The sequence below is a fragment of the Sceloporus occidentalis genome, unplaced genomic scaffold, assembly GCF_023333645.1.
Source record: "Sceloporus occidentalis isolate IW3139 unplaced genomic scaffold, rSceOcc1.0.p SCAF_1, whole genome shotgun sequence".
In the NCBI taxonomy this organism is placed as follows: Eukaryota; Metazoa; Chordata; class Lepidosauria; order Squamata; family Phrynosomatidae; genus Sceloporus; species Sceloporus occidentalis.
In genome coordinates, this window is record NW_028316981.1 from 11,638,434 (window position 1) to 11,653,963 (window position 15,530).

The 15,530-nt window shown below is 43.7% G+C and overlaps 1 protein-coding gene across 1 annotated transcript; it reads left to right on the forward strand.

Moving 5' to 3' along the window:
* Nucleotides 1-5,704: 5,704 nt before the first annotated feature.
* On the forward strand, nucleotides 5,705-10,250 carry LOC149320747 (cis-aconitate decarboxylase-like). The gene is made up of 5 exons (XM_089500252.1): nucleotides 5,705-5,717; nucleotides 6,382-6,569; nucleotides 7,169-7,261; nucleotides 8,063-8,268; nucleotides 9,326-10,250. Exons 1-5 carry the CDS (start codon nucleotides 5,705-5,707, stop codon nucleotides 10,248-10,250), a joined length of 1,425 nt encoding a protein of 474 aa, XP_089356378.1.
* Nucleotides 10,251-15,530: the final 5,280 nt, after the last annotated feature.

The window sequence follows — 15,530 nt, forward strand, 5'->3', positions numbered from 1 at the left end:
CTTTGTGACCCTGGGTTTAGAGGAATCCATTTACATGCTAATCTGTGTATTCTTCTGTTGTTGAATGGCAAGACCTCAGGATGGGAGGATATGCAAAGAGGATTTGTGTCTGTTTAATTAGTGGTCCATTGTCTGCTGGGAAAACCCCTGATCCAGGGTGATTTTCATTTGCATTTGCTGGGACTTGGTTTTAGTGTTTTTCAAGACTGGTAGCCAAATTTTGGCACGTTACACACCGCCATTTTGGACGTCCTTAGGACGTCCCAGTTTGAAAAAGGGGCATCTCTTCTAGACGCCCCTTACCCTGTTACGGACAAAGTCTGTAACAAATCGCGGCGGCCGTTCCATATGGCTGCCGCCATTTTGACGTAGTGGACGCTGTGCGTCTGCACGTCGCAGCCCGAAAGTGACGCCGCAAGTGCGCACTTTGGCACTTGCGGCGTCTCTTCTGGGTTGCCGGAAGGAGCGCGATTTTCGCGCTCCTTCTTTGCAGCGCGGAGGAGTCATGTGGTTTGGCTGCTGCGACTCCTCCGCGCTGCAACCGGCAGCGGCCTGAGACCGCCCCTTTTGGGCGATCTGTAATGGGCCTTTGTTTACTTTCAGGGTTTCTTCCTTCCTGTTGAAGTTGTCCAGGTATTTATGGATTTCCATGGCTTCCCTGTGCATTCTGACCTGATAGTTGTTGCTATGGTCCAGAATTTCAGTTTTGTGCCCAGGATGGTTTATAATGTGTTCTGCTACTGCTGGTTTTTTTTCTGGCTGCAGTGTCTCTTGTGTTCCTTCATTCATGTTTGGACACTGCGTTTGGTGTTCCCGTCAGAAATGTCAGAAACAAACTCTTCTAGAACATGGCCACATAGCCCAAAAAACCCACACAAAACTAACTATGGATGCTGGCTATGAAAACCTTCAACTCCACCTTCTTAGTTCAGGGTATGTGCCACCAAGGCCAGGAGAGATGCTATTCCACCACAGGGATCCAGGAGCATTGGTCCTGGGAAAGTCTGGGCAGAACTGGTTGTTTAGGGGTTCATTTCTATCACTTGCTGTCAGGGCCTCAGGGGATGATGGAAACTACTGGGTAAAGGACTATGATCCTTTCTTTTTCTATTCTGTTTTATTTTATTTATTGTTCTCGTTGTTGTTTTGTGCCTTCAAGTTGTTTCCAACTAAAGGTGACCCTATGATGGGGTTTTCTTGGCAAGCTTTGTTCAGAGGAGGCTTGCTATGGCCTTCTCCTTAGGCTGAGAGAGTGTGACTTGCCCAAGGTCACCCAGTGGGTTTCATGACTGAGCTGGGAATCAAACCCTGGTCTCCAAAGTTCGGCACTCAAACCACTATGCCGGACCCCTCTCTTTCCCCTGTGGAAGGACCCAAAGACAAGACTAAACCAAGATAAAACTAAAAAACTGATTATTAAAACATTAAAACACAATTAAACAAAATGGCGTCTTAAAGCACCATTAATTTAAAAGGGTATAAAATCATTTTGAAAACATAGCAGATAAAATACAGTACCCCTTCTCTGATAAAAAGGAGCGTTCTCCCCAACCAATGTCTGTTCAATAAAAAGTTGCTTGCTGCAACAGTTTACTACCAATAAAGCTTAAACAAGGATATTTGTCATTTTCCCCCCAGTATAAAACAATGTCATGGGACAGCTGGGACTGGAGTCAGTGTCAGCTCAGAGAACACTTGTTCTTTTTAGATGCTGTTCGAAGATAGAAGAGCTTACCCTGAAAGATGGTGGATTCTCCTATGGATGTCTTTAAAAGGTGGTTGGATGGGCTGGATTAGATGGACCTTGGAGTTCCTTCCAACTATCTGATTCTATGGTTCTTTGATTCTGTGACACTGGGATCCCAGTTGTTAAGCCTGACCTGTGAGAAAGAGCCAGAGAACATGAAAAATGTGCATAGGTACATGATTGTACAAGCACCACACTGACACATAACATTCCTCTAAGTTAAACCCAGGACTTGGAGGAGTCACTTTTTTGGAGTAGCCAGTGGTCAGTATGAGCAGGAATTCTGGAAGTTGCATTCCCAGAAAAGGATTTTTTTGAAGCCATATCGCTGAACCTCCCTGGGCTGCCAAGCCTATGCCTTTAGTCCAGTGGTTCCCAAACTTTGGTCCTCTGGGTGTTTTGGACTTCAGATTGGCTAACAGTCAGGAATTCTGGGTGCTGAAGTCCAAAATATTTGGAAGACCCAAGTTTGGAAATCACTACTCTAGTCTTTTCCGGCACCCTTGAAACCACAAATGCCAACAGTGTATTTCATACCCAGCTATGATCCTATTGCAGAACCATGGAAAAGCTCAGCTCTGCCATATATATTTTCCATTTTCTCAGTTTTCCCTGGTTTTCCCAACTAGAAGGCTCTCCTCTTTGGCTTTTGATCATTCGCTCATGACCAAACCTCTCTGCACTGAAAGATGGATGTCATCCAAATCAGAGAGGCACACCCTGATGCAGCAACAAACCAGGAAATCCCACTGGAAATTCAGAGGTTTGGCTAGGTGGCTTGAGAAAGTGAACCAAGCTACATGAGATAAGAGAAGGTAAGCCAAAAAGGGAGGATACAGCAACCCTTCATGCCTTGAGATTGTTCTGCTGTGGTGATGTTGCTGTTCGGTTATAATTCCAGTGACTTATTTTACAGTTTGCTCAGGGATACTTGAACATCAGCAGTTGCAAAATGGATTCAAATCTTTGCTCCCTGTGCCAGCCTGGGCAGCCATCTGCAACATGGCAGGTTGACCCAGCCTAGTGACACCACTCTTGGCAGACAGATACCTTAATGCACTTCTTTGTCTGGCCGGTGCGCTTTCTAAGCCAATTCTTGTGAGTTGTGTTTAAAAAGCATACATTTATTGAACCATTCATCTTAGCATTTTCTTGCAACTGACAAAACAGGTTAGTTTTGTTTCAACAGGCCTTTGGGAATTGTCTTTTTAGAGGAAGATGACTTTGACTCTTGACCAGTTCTGTAGCTTGTCCTCTGCCATGGAAAAACAGGACAGAGCAATGTAATACAATGGGGAGCAGATACCCCCACATCATACAGTGGAGTCATTAGAGTTGGCATGACTCAATGGGGCAACTCATGGTGTCACCCCCACCCCCTGCATTGACCGCCTCCTCCCATCTCAGCCCACACAGCATCCTTAGTCATGTTCTTTGTACTAATGCTACTCATAAATCACAATTCCCATATATCATTGAATATAATGGTAATAGTTGTGGCACACAACAGCTAGCAAAATTAAAATTATACCTTCAAATTGCAGTACTGTACATGCAACCTAAATGTTTTTACCTTTACATAATTTCATAGGCTTAAAGTAAAAATTTGGCAAGGTGTCATGTTTTGAAGAAAATTTAAAAAGAGCCAGAAAATAATAAATAAAAACCCAAAGCCTCTCTTTCCTCCTACTGCTGGTTTTCATTTGCATGGCTTTGCACAAGCGTCTTTTTTTGTTTCCTCATGACCATCCCCTATATCTTAGGATATAAAATACAGCCTCTTCAAAAGGATATCCACAATATTCAGTGATATTCACTGAAAACAATGAGTCAGAAGAGAAAAACAATACGGCCAATACCCTATCATAAAAATTCTCTGTTCTCAGTTATATTCAATATACAGTGGGGGGGATCTGTTCCGGGCCCTCCCCCCGTGTAAGGCAAATTCTGCATATGATCAAGCCCCATTCATTTGAATGGAGCACGCCCCTGTGGTGCGCAGCGCAATGCACACCATGGGCCATGCACCCCATTTGCCATATTAGGGCTCGCCGTCTGCACGGACACACTGTACTATTAGCTGTACTTATGCTGTATCTCTTATCTCCTGCCACAAGTAATCATTAGGGAATGTGAGTTTGAGAAATCTGCAGACAATCTGGTTGCAATTAGTGTCTGGGGTAAGAACCAGCCGTTCATTTATAGAACCAACAGGACAAGTGGTGTTTCCTCCAGCCAGGTGAATACCTCACTGGCGAAGTCTCTGTTCCTTCTCCCAGCATCAACTCTTTCCTCCTACTGTGTCTCATCCTACTCACAACTTCTCTTCCACTGAGCCCCAGGTTTCTGCCAAAAAGGCAAGCATATGGGGAGCAGTGGTGCAACCCCAAATTAAGGGGTCACCTGGTGCAGCTTATACTCCTCGCACCTCCCTAATGATGCCCCTAACAGCATGCAAACCATACCTTCAGGACTCTCTCAGGCCTGAGTCACCTGTCCAGATTGGTGCTTAATGGTGCCTGCCAAGCCAAAGTCTCCTTTTCTCCTGGACATTTCCTGACCAGTAACAGTTTTTATGATCACCTTGGGAAGCTGGGAGGTGCCTGGGCATGTGGGCAGCTGCCTCATTTCTTGGAAGAGGAATCCTCCCTGGAACTTTTCTCTTGCACTTGGTTTCTTGTCCCCAATTATTGTTCTATCTCATTCTCCTCACTGTTTCCCATTTTTGCAGTGTCCTCCAGCATGTAAAAGCATCCCCTGGAATCCCTTCCCACCTCACGGCTGATGTCACTGGCCACTTCTGAAATCCACTTGCCAGGGAGATATAAACCCTGACTCCACTGAGCCCTTCAGACACAACAGGACCCAGCATCCTTCAGCAAGTAGGAGCAACAACTCACACCACTTGGGAGACTTGCAACTGCACCAGGATGGTCTACACAACCCTGAAGGTAAAGGCTGCTTGTCTTTTGGAAAGAGAAAGAAGCTCCCTTTTTTTGCTATAAATCTTTCCTCTTAAACAGAGTTCTGCTTTGGCCAAGTTGGGAGACAAACTTTGCTTTCTGTGACTCTTTCACTCTGTCGTGCCTGTGAATTTCTTAGGATAAAAGCAACAGAAAGTCTCATGTGGCAGCTTTAAGGACTTCCAAGCTTTCTCTGGCACTAGCTTTCATACTTTCTAGCCTAGTTCTGTCAGATGCATTTGCAGGCTGGAGTCCAAATAAAACCTGTGAGCCTTTCAGGTCCTCTAAGTCTCTCTTTTTTTTTTCTGCAACAGATTGACAAGGCTCTCCTCTTCCTTTAAATTATTTGCCAATCTCTCATCCTTTTATGGGAAATTAATATTGTCATAATCACCTCTTAGAAATAGTCTTGAACGTTTCTGATCAGAGGATAATATAAATGCCTTTATGTCTCTTTTTGCAGCATGTAAGCTAACCCTCCTGAAAGCCAGCCAGGGCTCTGAAAGGGTGTTATTTTCCTTGCTTGCTTTCTCTCTACGTCCAAGCTTACTCACATCAAGAGTATGTTACCTTTCTAAATAAGTAAATAAGCATTCTACACCAAGACAAATTTGAATTGGCTTCAAATTCGCTGTGCAAAAGGATCTGTAAATTCAGTGTTTCACTGAATTTAGCTATTTCTTGGATGACACGTGATTCCATTTGGATTGGCTGCAAAATGGCTGTGACGTTATCTGATATACTCATGCGAAATAATGCTAAACAGGAGGATTGCCCTCGGATTCACCCTCAGATAACCATCCAATTTTCATTGTGTGAAAAAGTCCTATTTTTGATGCCATGCTGTTTTAACACAGCTTTGACAAAAGAATATTAGAGCAATGGATGTGTGTGTGTATGTCACAGCGCCCTGTCAATTTTGGCAACCAAGTGCCCTGTGCCTCTCTCCTAGAACTCCCACAAGGTCTTTGCTGCATCCAGACATGTGCACAACATGGCTGCCAAAGGTATGTCTCTTTCTTTTGCAAAGACTTTGTGAGACCCTAAAAAAAATGTATGTGAGAAATTCAGCCTGGGTTATGGAGTCCCTTGTCTGGGGGCTGAACTGGAGGAGACCTAATGTCCACATTTATTTATTTATTTATTTATTTATTTATTTATTTATTAAAAAGTGGTAAACAGCAGCTGCTGGGTGTAGGAAGGGGATAGTTATTATGAAGATTGCAGTGGGGGGGGGGGGTCTATGTTAACTTCTTTCCCTGCTGTGATCCCAAAGAGAAGATCCCATGACTGCTATTTCACTGAGAGTTCTTCCTAATGTTTAGGTGGAATCTCTTTTCCTGTAACTTGCATCCATTGTCTCTGGAGCAGCAGAAAACAACCTTGTTTCCTCCTCAGTATGGCTACCATGTCCCTTCTTAATCTTCTCTTCTCCAGGGTAAACATCCCCAGCATACCCAGGGCATGGTTTCCAGACCTTTCCCCATTTTGGTCTCCCTCTTCTGGACATGCTCCAGCTTGTCCCTGTCCTTCATCCCCAAGCTCTATTTATTGTGCTTCTGAGATGTCAGGTGGAAGATGGGGCAAAGTTGTTTTCTGCCATGTCTTGCCCAATTATTGATGACCCAAGCACCATTTGAATAGCACCTTTCTCATTCCTTACCTTGGCAGACTTGGAGAAGGGCTCTTTGGAAGAGACAGTCACAGCTACTTTTGCATCCTTCATCCACGGCATCCGTCCCGATCACCTCTCCAACACAGTTCGCCATCGAAGCAAGCGCATGATCCTTGACAGCATTGGGGTGGGGCTGGTGGGCAGCACTACCCATGTGTTTGACATTGCCCTGCGATATTGCCAGGTAAGGACCAGACTGACCATTACGATGTCTATGGTATTGCCATCCAGCTGTTAGAAGGCAAGGGACTGTGCCAATGAATCCTAGATTCCAAGGGGTCATCTCAGCAAGTTAGGAGTATCCCATCCACTTCTTGGTTTTGGTAGAAATTTACCAAACTTTGCAAAACTGTTCACATTCAGGGTGGAAAGAAATGGAGATCAAAATCATTTAAACGTAGGCGGAACAAAAACTGGAGGAAATCTCCATCCAGGCCCAGAGTTTTGAGATCGTAACAGGGAGTGAATTCTATACAGTATTTTTGTGGTGCCTGCTATTTTCCAACTTTTTGTTTCCTTCCCTCTGAGATGCTTGTCATCTTTAGCACCTCTACATCAGGCAGCAGGTACAAGGAAACTATACTGAAAACAGCTGTACCTGTTGAATTTGACCCATGCAAATGAGGGAGATTTTGTCTTCCTTCCATTTTGGAAGCATTTACCAACAATTTGAAATGTCATATTTGGGAGGAAAAGAACTGAAGTGGGAAATGTACTGATCTCCCCATTTTTACCTGCATGAGATGAGCTTCTCTCACTGGCTTCTTCCTTTCTCCTGAGTAGGAAACGTTCTCTTCCAGCCCGGTTAGCTCAGTTTATGGAAGGAAAGACCTAAAGATGTCTCCTCCTCTGGCGGCATTTTCCAATGGTGTGGCGGTAAGTTATTTCCATTCTTTTGTACCCCCTGAAAAGGGGAAGGCTGAAGGTGGGAGGTGAGTAGGCCACGGTTACTGGGACCAGTGGTGCTGGAAGGTAACTTTTCCCAGGCTTTGTGTCTCATGCATCTAGAGGGCACTAAATCCAGTCATCTTGCCAACCTACTTTCTACCCTCCTAATCTCCGTGTATTGTGAAGTTGAAGGCTTTCATGGGTCCAGCATCTATAGTTTTCTGTGGATTTTTTGGGCTGTGTGTCCGTGTTCTGGAAGAATTTATCCCTGATGTTTTGCCTGCATCTGTGGCTGGCATCTTCAGAGGTGGGTGGCATGGAAGTGAGTGGGATGTATATATTGCATGACTTTTAGTTGGGGGAAATGGATTTACATGTTAAAATGTTGTTGAATGGCAAGGCCTTAGGCTGGAAAGATATGCGGGAGGATATGTGTGTCTTTTTAATTAGCAACCCATTGTCTGCGACGAAATCCACAAACACCTGGACAACTTCAACAGGAAAGAAGAAACCCCTGAAAGTAAATAAAGCTTGGCTACCAGTCCTGAAAAACACCAAAGTCAAGACTCAACACATGCAGATGAATATTATCCAGGGTCAGGGTAAGGAGTCACACAATATATCACACAATTATATATAACCCAGGGTCGGTGTGTGTGTGTGTGTGTGTCACACAACATATATAACCTACTCACTTCCATACCACCAACCTATGAAGATGCCAGCCACAGATGTAGGCGAAACATCAGGGATAAATTCTCCATGTATTTATCGGATTCTCTCTCACAGACCCACTCGATGGACTTCGATGATACCTGGCACCCAGCCACTCACCCATCAGGCGCTGTCCTCCCAGCCCTCCTGGCAGCCTCCCAGATGTTGCCACCATCCAGAAGGCCCAATGGCCAAGACTTCCTGCTGGCTTTCAATGTGGGCATTGAGGTGCAAGGCCGGCTCCTGCGCTTCTCCCAGGAAGCTCACAATATCCCTAGGAGGTAAAGTCCATTTTGGTTCCTCCGTAGATCACAATTGGCCAAGTCTTTGCCTGCTGGAGGAAGGAGATTAGAGAGGGGGCCAACCGAGCCTTCCATGGAAGGAAGTTTGCACAATTTGGGAGCTGCCACCAAGAAGGCCCTGTTTCCCAGGTCCTCACCTAAAATGGTGGTGGGACTTGGGCAGGCTTATGTTGGGATATGGCAGCTTTTTGGTATTTATTTATTTATGTTTTTTCACATATAATTTTTATTGCAGTTTCATTTAAACAGAATTGTATTATTCACGTTTCATAATTTTAACGTTAATCACATTATCTTCCCCCCTCCTTTAGACCTTCACTAAATTTATTTTTTGCATCCAATATTATTCTTATTCATATTCTTCATTCATGAAATATCTTATAAAAATTTGCAACTTGTCAATTTTTACATATATATTTTCCATTCATCTTAAGGACCAATACTATTAAACTTTTTATAACTGGTATTTTCATTTAGTTGTGACTTGAAAATTTACCAACATCTATAGTCTCTCACATTCTGTTCCATATGTATTTGTTTTCCTCTTCCATTACTTAACTAACTGAATCTTCTTCTAGTTATTTTAAAATATTTCTTACTGTAATTGTATAACTATTTACACCATCTTTCTTTCTTTACAATAGTTCATTACTAGTTCCCAGTCTTTATTCCAGTGTTTAAATGATCTTTCATTTATCATAGCTGTAAGTCTGTCCACCTCTATCATGTCCAATATTTTATTTAAACAGTCCCCTAGTGTAGGTATTTATTTATTGGGGAAAAAATTGTATATGGCTTAGATCCAATCATTTCAAAGCAGTGTAGATTGAAGAACACATGCACTTCACTGATGGTGACACACTATATTGTCCATGAAAAAGATGTACTGTAAGTTTGAACTAAACTGAACAATATAAAACATGGCTTCCCTCTCTCAATTTGTTAAAGTCTGTGCCCCCCGGCCACTGTCCTCCTCAGAGGACCTCTGCTGTCCCCCAGCATTTTCCTTGACCATCCTCTGGGCTTTCTCTCCTAGGTTCCACCCTCCCTCCGTGGTGGGCACGCTGGGCAGTGCGGCGGCCACAGCCAAGCTCCTCTCCCTCAACACCGCCCAGTGCGGCCATGCCTTGGCCATTGCAGCCTCGCTAGCGGGGGGTCCCATGGCCAATGCTGCCACCTCAGCCAAACCCTTGCATATTGGCAATGCCACCCGCCTGGGCCTAGAAGCAGCACTCCTGGCCGCCCATGGGATCGAAGCCAACTCACTCATCTTGGATAACGTCCCTGGCTGTGCTGGATTCAATGCTTTTTATGGTGACTACCAGCCCAAACCGCTTGCCTCGTTGCTGGACAGCCACAGGTTCCTTCTTGAGGAGCAGGACGTTGCCTTCAAGAGCTTTCCAGCCCACCTGGGCATGCACTGGGTGGTGGAAGCCACCCTTTTGGCCAGAAACCTCTTTGTCAATTATTCTGGCCCTTTCTCACCCTCAGCAATCCACACCATCATCCTGAGAGTTCCTGTCTCCAAGTACATTGATCGCCCCTTCCCCAATTCACAACACGAGGCCAGGCACTCCTTCCAGTTCAATGCCTGCACTGCCCTCTTGGATGGCGAGGTGGGCATCTCCTCTTTCAGTGATGACAAGATCCAGCGCCATACGCTCACCCAGCTCCTGTCCAAGGTGGTGGTGGAACACCCAGAGAATAATGTGGCCAATTTCGACAAGATGTATGTGGAAGTGGCCCTGATCCTGCAGAACGGAGATGTCTTGACGGGGCGATGTGACACTTTCTATGGGCACTGGAGGAGACCTCTGAGCCATGAGTCACTCCTGCAGAAATTTTGGTCAAACGCTTCCCAGGTGCTTCCAGAAGGCAACGTGGACAGCATTATCCAAATGGTGGATGATCTGGAAAATCTCCCTGATGGTTCTTTGCTGGCTTTTTGCCTGCAGTTCTGAGAATAGTGTGGAGTCTCCAAAACCCTACAAGAACAGCAACAAGTGACAAGCTCAAATTTTGTAGGACTCTTCTTCCTCCAATTGAAAAATCATCTTGTATGATGAGAGTAACTTTGTAATAGGGGCCACTGAATTATTTCATTTCAGGTTTGCCATATCTGTCTCCTTGTTGAAGAGTTTGGGTCCACATAGTGGGTGGGTGGGCAACTTCAAAGTTTGGGGGACCATTTTGGGGGCCCAGGAACCACAGTGGGCTACCAAAGGGCCTAGAAATACTTTAAAAAGAAACAAAGAGGTCAGATGTTTTGTTAAAGGACTTTGGGGTCAGGGGCCCTGCATCTTCTTGTAAAACCAAGCCATCACTTTAGGAGGCCTCCAAGAGCAGACATACATCCACAACCATACTCCATGGGATGTGCATCAGGAACTCTATGGAGACATTGTGGGTCTGCATAAATAGCCTTGAGGTCAGTACTGTAATCTATAGGTCTCACTTTGATCACCCTTGTTCTAGAGCAAGAGTGGGCAAGCTCCAGAGGACAAAGCAGGTATTTTTCCAGCCCCACATGCCCTCAGGGGCCACACCAACCCAAAGTGACTAGTAGGTTACTTTCATTCTTAAAAAACAAAGCATTTCTGGTTGTGGGAAAAAAAATACTTTTCTACTACAAGCAAGGTCTGGAATCCTATTGGATTCCCATTGCATCAGTTGTTGAATGTTGAGTCAACATAATAATAATAATGATTTTTAAAAATATTTTCCGACTCTCCCAAGGATCGAGGCGGAATTACATCAGTAAAAATGATACAATAATACAAAATATGATCATTACTGAATTAACCAACATTCCTATTAGTTCTCTAAAATAACAATTCATCAATTCATCAATAGCCAACAATCATAATCAGGAGTGGAGCAATCGTCATAACCTTTTATATGAAGTCCGGTGGATAAGCCTGCCGGAAGAGATCCGTTTTGAGTTCCTTCTTAAAGGTCTCTAAGGTAGTGATAAGATGGATCTCTTCCAGTAGGCTATTCCAAAATTTTGGATCTGCAGCAGTAAATGCCCTGTGGGAAGTTGTCATTAACCTAGTATTATGATGTTCCAATAAATACTTCCCAGATGTTCTAAGTGTGCAGGGCAGATTGTGTAGGGAGAGGCCTTCCTGCAAGTAACTCGAGCCCAAGCCATGTAGGGCTTTAAAGGTAATAACCAACACCTTATACTGCGCCCGGAAGCTGATTGGCAGCCAGTGAAGAGATTTCAACACTGGTGTTATATGGTCAAACCTAGATGTACCAGTGACCAATCTGGCTGCATGTTGGTGGAGTCCATGTTGAATCCTCTGGTTGTCTCTAACATTTTTATGGGGGCATGTCTTGTTTTAGAGGAGCATCATGTCCCTGGAGGTCTTATTTGAGAGACAGCATAGTGCATTAATGTGACCATTGGACTATGGACTCTGAAGACAAGGGTTTGAATCTCCGCTCTGCCATGGAAACCAGTTGGGTGACTTTGGGGAAGTCATACTCTCTCAATGTTGGAGGAAAGCAATAGTACCAAACCTCCTCTGAACAAATCTTGCCAAGAAAACCCTCTGACTCAACATGATCAAATGGGCAACAGATGTAGGGAAGGTTATTGATATGCAAAGTTGGGAGCACGCAAGAAAAAGGATGGCAACGTTTATGAAATCACAAGCTTTAAAAGAAAATCAATGGAAAATGGAAATGAGATGGTATTTGACCCCAGCAAAGTTGCAAAAAATTATAAAACAGACTCAAATAACTGCTGGAAATGTAAGCAAAATGTTGAATTTTGGTTCCATGTGTGGTGACACTATTCTAAGATATTGGAAGAAAATTCATGACTTAATACAAGCAAATCCTTAAAGTTATATTTGAATTTAAACTTGAAGTTTACTTATTGAATATGGTAAATAGAATTGACCCGGTTGTAGAGAGGAAATATTGGAGAGTTTTATTACATATGGTTTCAGCAGCCAGACTTTTAATAGCTAGAAAATGGAAGGACCCTGAAATACCTACAATAGAGGATTGGCTTTGAAATGGCTAGAAATGAAAGAAATGGATAGATTGGCAGCCCTTATAAACCAGAAAGATATGGAGATAATAAACAGAGAGTGGTCACCCATAATTGATTTTTGCAATAAAATGTGGCATTGAGCAGAAGAGGAACTAAAAGAATATATTTGATTAACAAATAAGAAGATGAGGTACAATCTACAAAAATTTGAGTAAGATATTATTCATTTTCTTTAGAATGAGAGTGAAGATATACAATAAGGATAAATAAAATAAGACATTAATACAACTGTTGAATTCAAAGATGTTTTATTGTTAATGGTACTTTGGAAGTGATTAATTTCTGAAATGACAAAGGATATGACTAAGATTATGCTGTTGTTTTATGCTATATGTAAATATATTATATAAATAAAATTATTTTTAAAAACTCTGATAGTGTCGCCTTGGGGTTGCAAGAAGTTGGAAAGGACTTGCACATACACAACAACAAGGTGTTATTCTCTCATCTATTGTAGTTGCTGGGGGAGAATTGGCTCTGGGGAGAAATGGAAGGGTCCAGAAAGCCACCTAAATAACCTCCGGAGCAGTACTCAGCCCACGGGCCACTTGACCCCTCTCCATATTCTAGATACATGATCCATAACCAGGGGTTAAGAATTTGATTGCCCAAATGTCCAGAGTTTGTGACTTCTTTCACACTGTTACTCCAATTATTCACATCCTCACTTTTGGTCAAATCCTGGCTCTGTTTGACACACATTAACCATTCTCAACCCTAACCTTAACTTTTAGAATCATAGAGTTGGAAAAGACCGCAAGGGCCATCCAATCCAACCCCCATTCTGCCATGCAGGAACTCTCAATCAAAGCATCGCCGACAAATGGCCATCCAGTCTCTGTTTAAAGACCTCCAAGGAGGAAGACCCCACCACTCTCCAGGGGAGTGTGTTCCACTGTTGAACAGCCCTTACTGTCAGGAAGTTCCTCCTAATGTTGAGGTGGAATCTCTTTTCCTGCAGCTTGCATCCATTGTTCTGTGTTCTAGTCTTTGGAGCAGCAGAAAATAAGCTTGTTTCCTCCTCAATATGACTATTCCAATTTTAGTATATGTGCTGTCAGTATGACATCCCTTCAAGTATTTAAACAGGGCTATCATATCACCTCTTAACCTTCTCTTCTCCAGACTAAACATTATTATTATTATTATTATTATTATTATTATTAAGCTTTATTTATATAGCGCTGTAAATTTACACAGCACTGTACATAAAATCATTTAATTAGACGTTTCCCTGCCTTCATGCTTACAATCTAAAAAGACATGACACAGAAGGAGAAGGGAATGGTTGAGGGGAAGGGGATCAGGTCCAGCATTCTTCTCTTCCTCTGAGGCCTGGACCATGGCAGATGGACAGATGGAGGGATCTGTATCTTAAGGATAGGCCTGATGGCATTGGCCTGCATTCTGTTGGATGCCTTTGGGGAGGGCACAGTTCCTTTAAGGTAGGCCTGATGGCATTGGCGCACCCTTCTCTCCCCCTCAGAGGCCATCCCCAGCTCCCTGAGTCGTTCCTCATAGGGCAAGGTTTCCAGACCTTTCACCATTTTAGTCACCCTCCTTTGGACACGCTCCAGTTTCTCAATGTCCTTTTTGAATTGTGGTTCCCAGAACTGGACACAGTATTCCAGGTGGGGCCTGACCAGAGCAGAATAGAGTGGCACTATTACTTCCCTTGATCTAGAAACTATACTTTTATTGATGCAGCCTAAAACTGCATTGGCCTTTTTAGTTGCCACATCACACTGTTGACTCATGTTCAACCTGTGGTCTACTTGGACTCCTAGATCCCTTTCACATGTTGTCTTGTTCAGCCAGGTGTCCTCCATCCTATATGTCCTCCATCCTATACCTATGCATTTTGTCCGCCCTAAGTGCAGTACCTTACCTTAAACTTAACCCTAACCCCAACTTTACATCAGCCTTAACTTTAACTTAACCCTAACTTTAGGCTTATATTAACCTTAACCCTAACCCTAAACTCATCTCAATCTTAACCTTAACCCTAACCTTACCTTAACCCTGACCTTGATCCTAATGCTATTGGTACTTCTAATTAGGGTAAGCCCCACTGCATCCATGGTATTTACTAAGAGTTGATTCACGCTTTAATAATTGATTCAGTGGGATTGAACCTCAATTGTAGTTGAGATTATTGGTAGGATCCAGGCTTTAGGTTGGAGCAAAACAAGCCTGTTATGGAAATTTCCCATTCCTTGGCATGTGATTATGGGCCACAGAATGTTCACACACACTCATGGCCCATTTTGCACCTGAGAGATCTGACACAAGGAGAACTGGTATTTTCCTATTAGAACCGGAAACCACAGAGAGCCGGTCAAGGTTTCTCCTTCCGAAGGAAAGAGAGGCTGCAGACAGGTGGGTAAATATTGTTCTGGGGATAATAGCCCAGAAGTCTGGCTTATGAGATGCTGAAAATAGTCACAGCTTGACAACAGCCTGACCCAGCAAAGTCAGCACCATAAACAGCCCCAAGAAAGGGATCCCTTGTCTTGACATGTGTTCCAAAGCAAAAGGACATTTCCCTCCCAGACCGTTTCCTTGCAAGCAAGTCAGAGGGCTTGCAGAACATCGCTTTTCTTCTGGCAGAGAGGTCTGAGCATTGGACTGTGACTCTGGGGACCAAGTTTGAATTCCCAGTCGGCCATGCAAACTCCTTGGGTGACCTTGGGCAAGTCACACTCTCTTGGCAGCAGGGGATGCAATGGCAAACCTTCTCAGAACAAATCATGCCAGGAAAACCCCAGGATAGGCATCGCCCTGGTCAGAAATGACGTCAAAACACATAACAACAACAGAGACAGAAAAGGGGAACCAAAATAATCCCAGACTAGCCTGACTCCTCTATGGGAAAAAGATTACAGCATTTGGGGCTGTTTGATTTAGGGGGGGGGGAGGGAAAGTAAAGGAAACATGACAGAGGTGTATAAAATTATGCAAGGCTTGAAGAAACTGAGAAGCGCTTCTAATATGCAAGCCCAGTGCAGTTATCCAATGAAGCTGAATAGTAGGAGGCTCAGGACAGGGGAAAAAAAAGGACTTTATTGGTGTATCCCCAACCTATGGATATTACTGCCCAAGAGGTCTCATTGCTGATGCTAGCTACTGGCCTTGAGTTTCTAGAGCCTGGAAAAGTTACTTTTTCATGGGG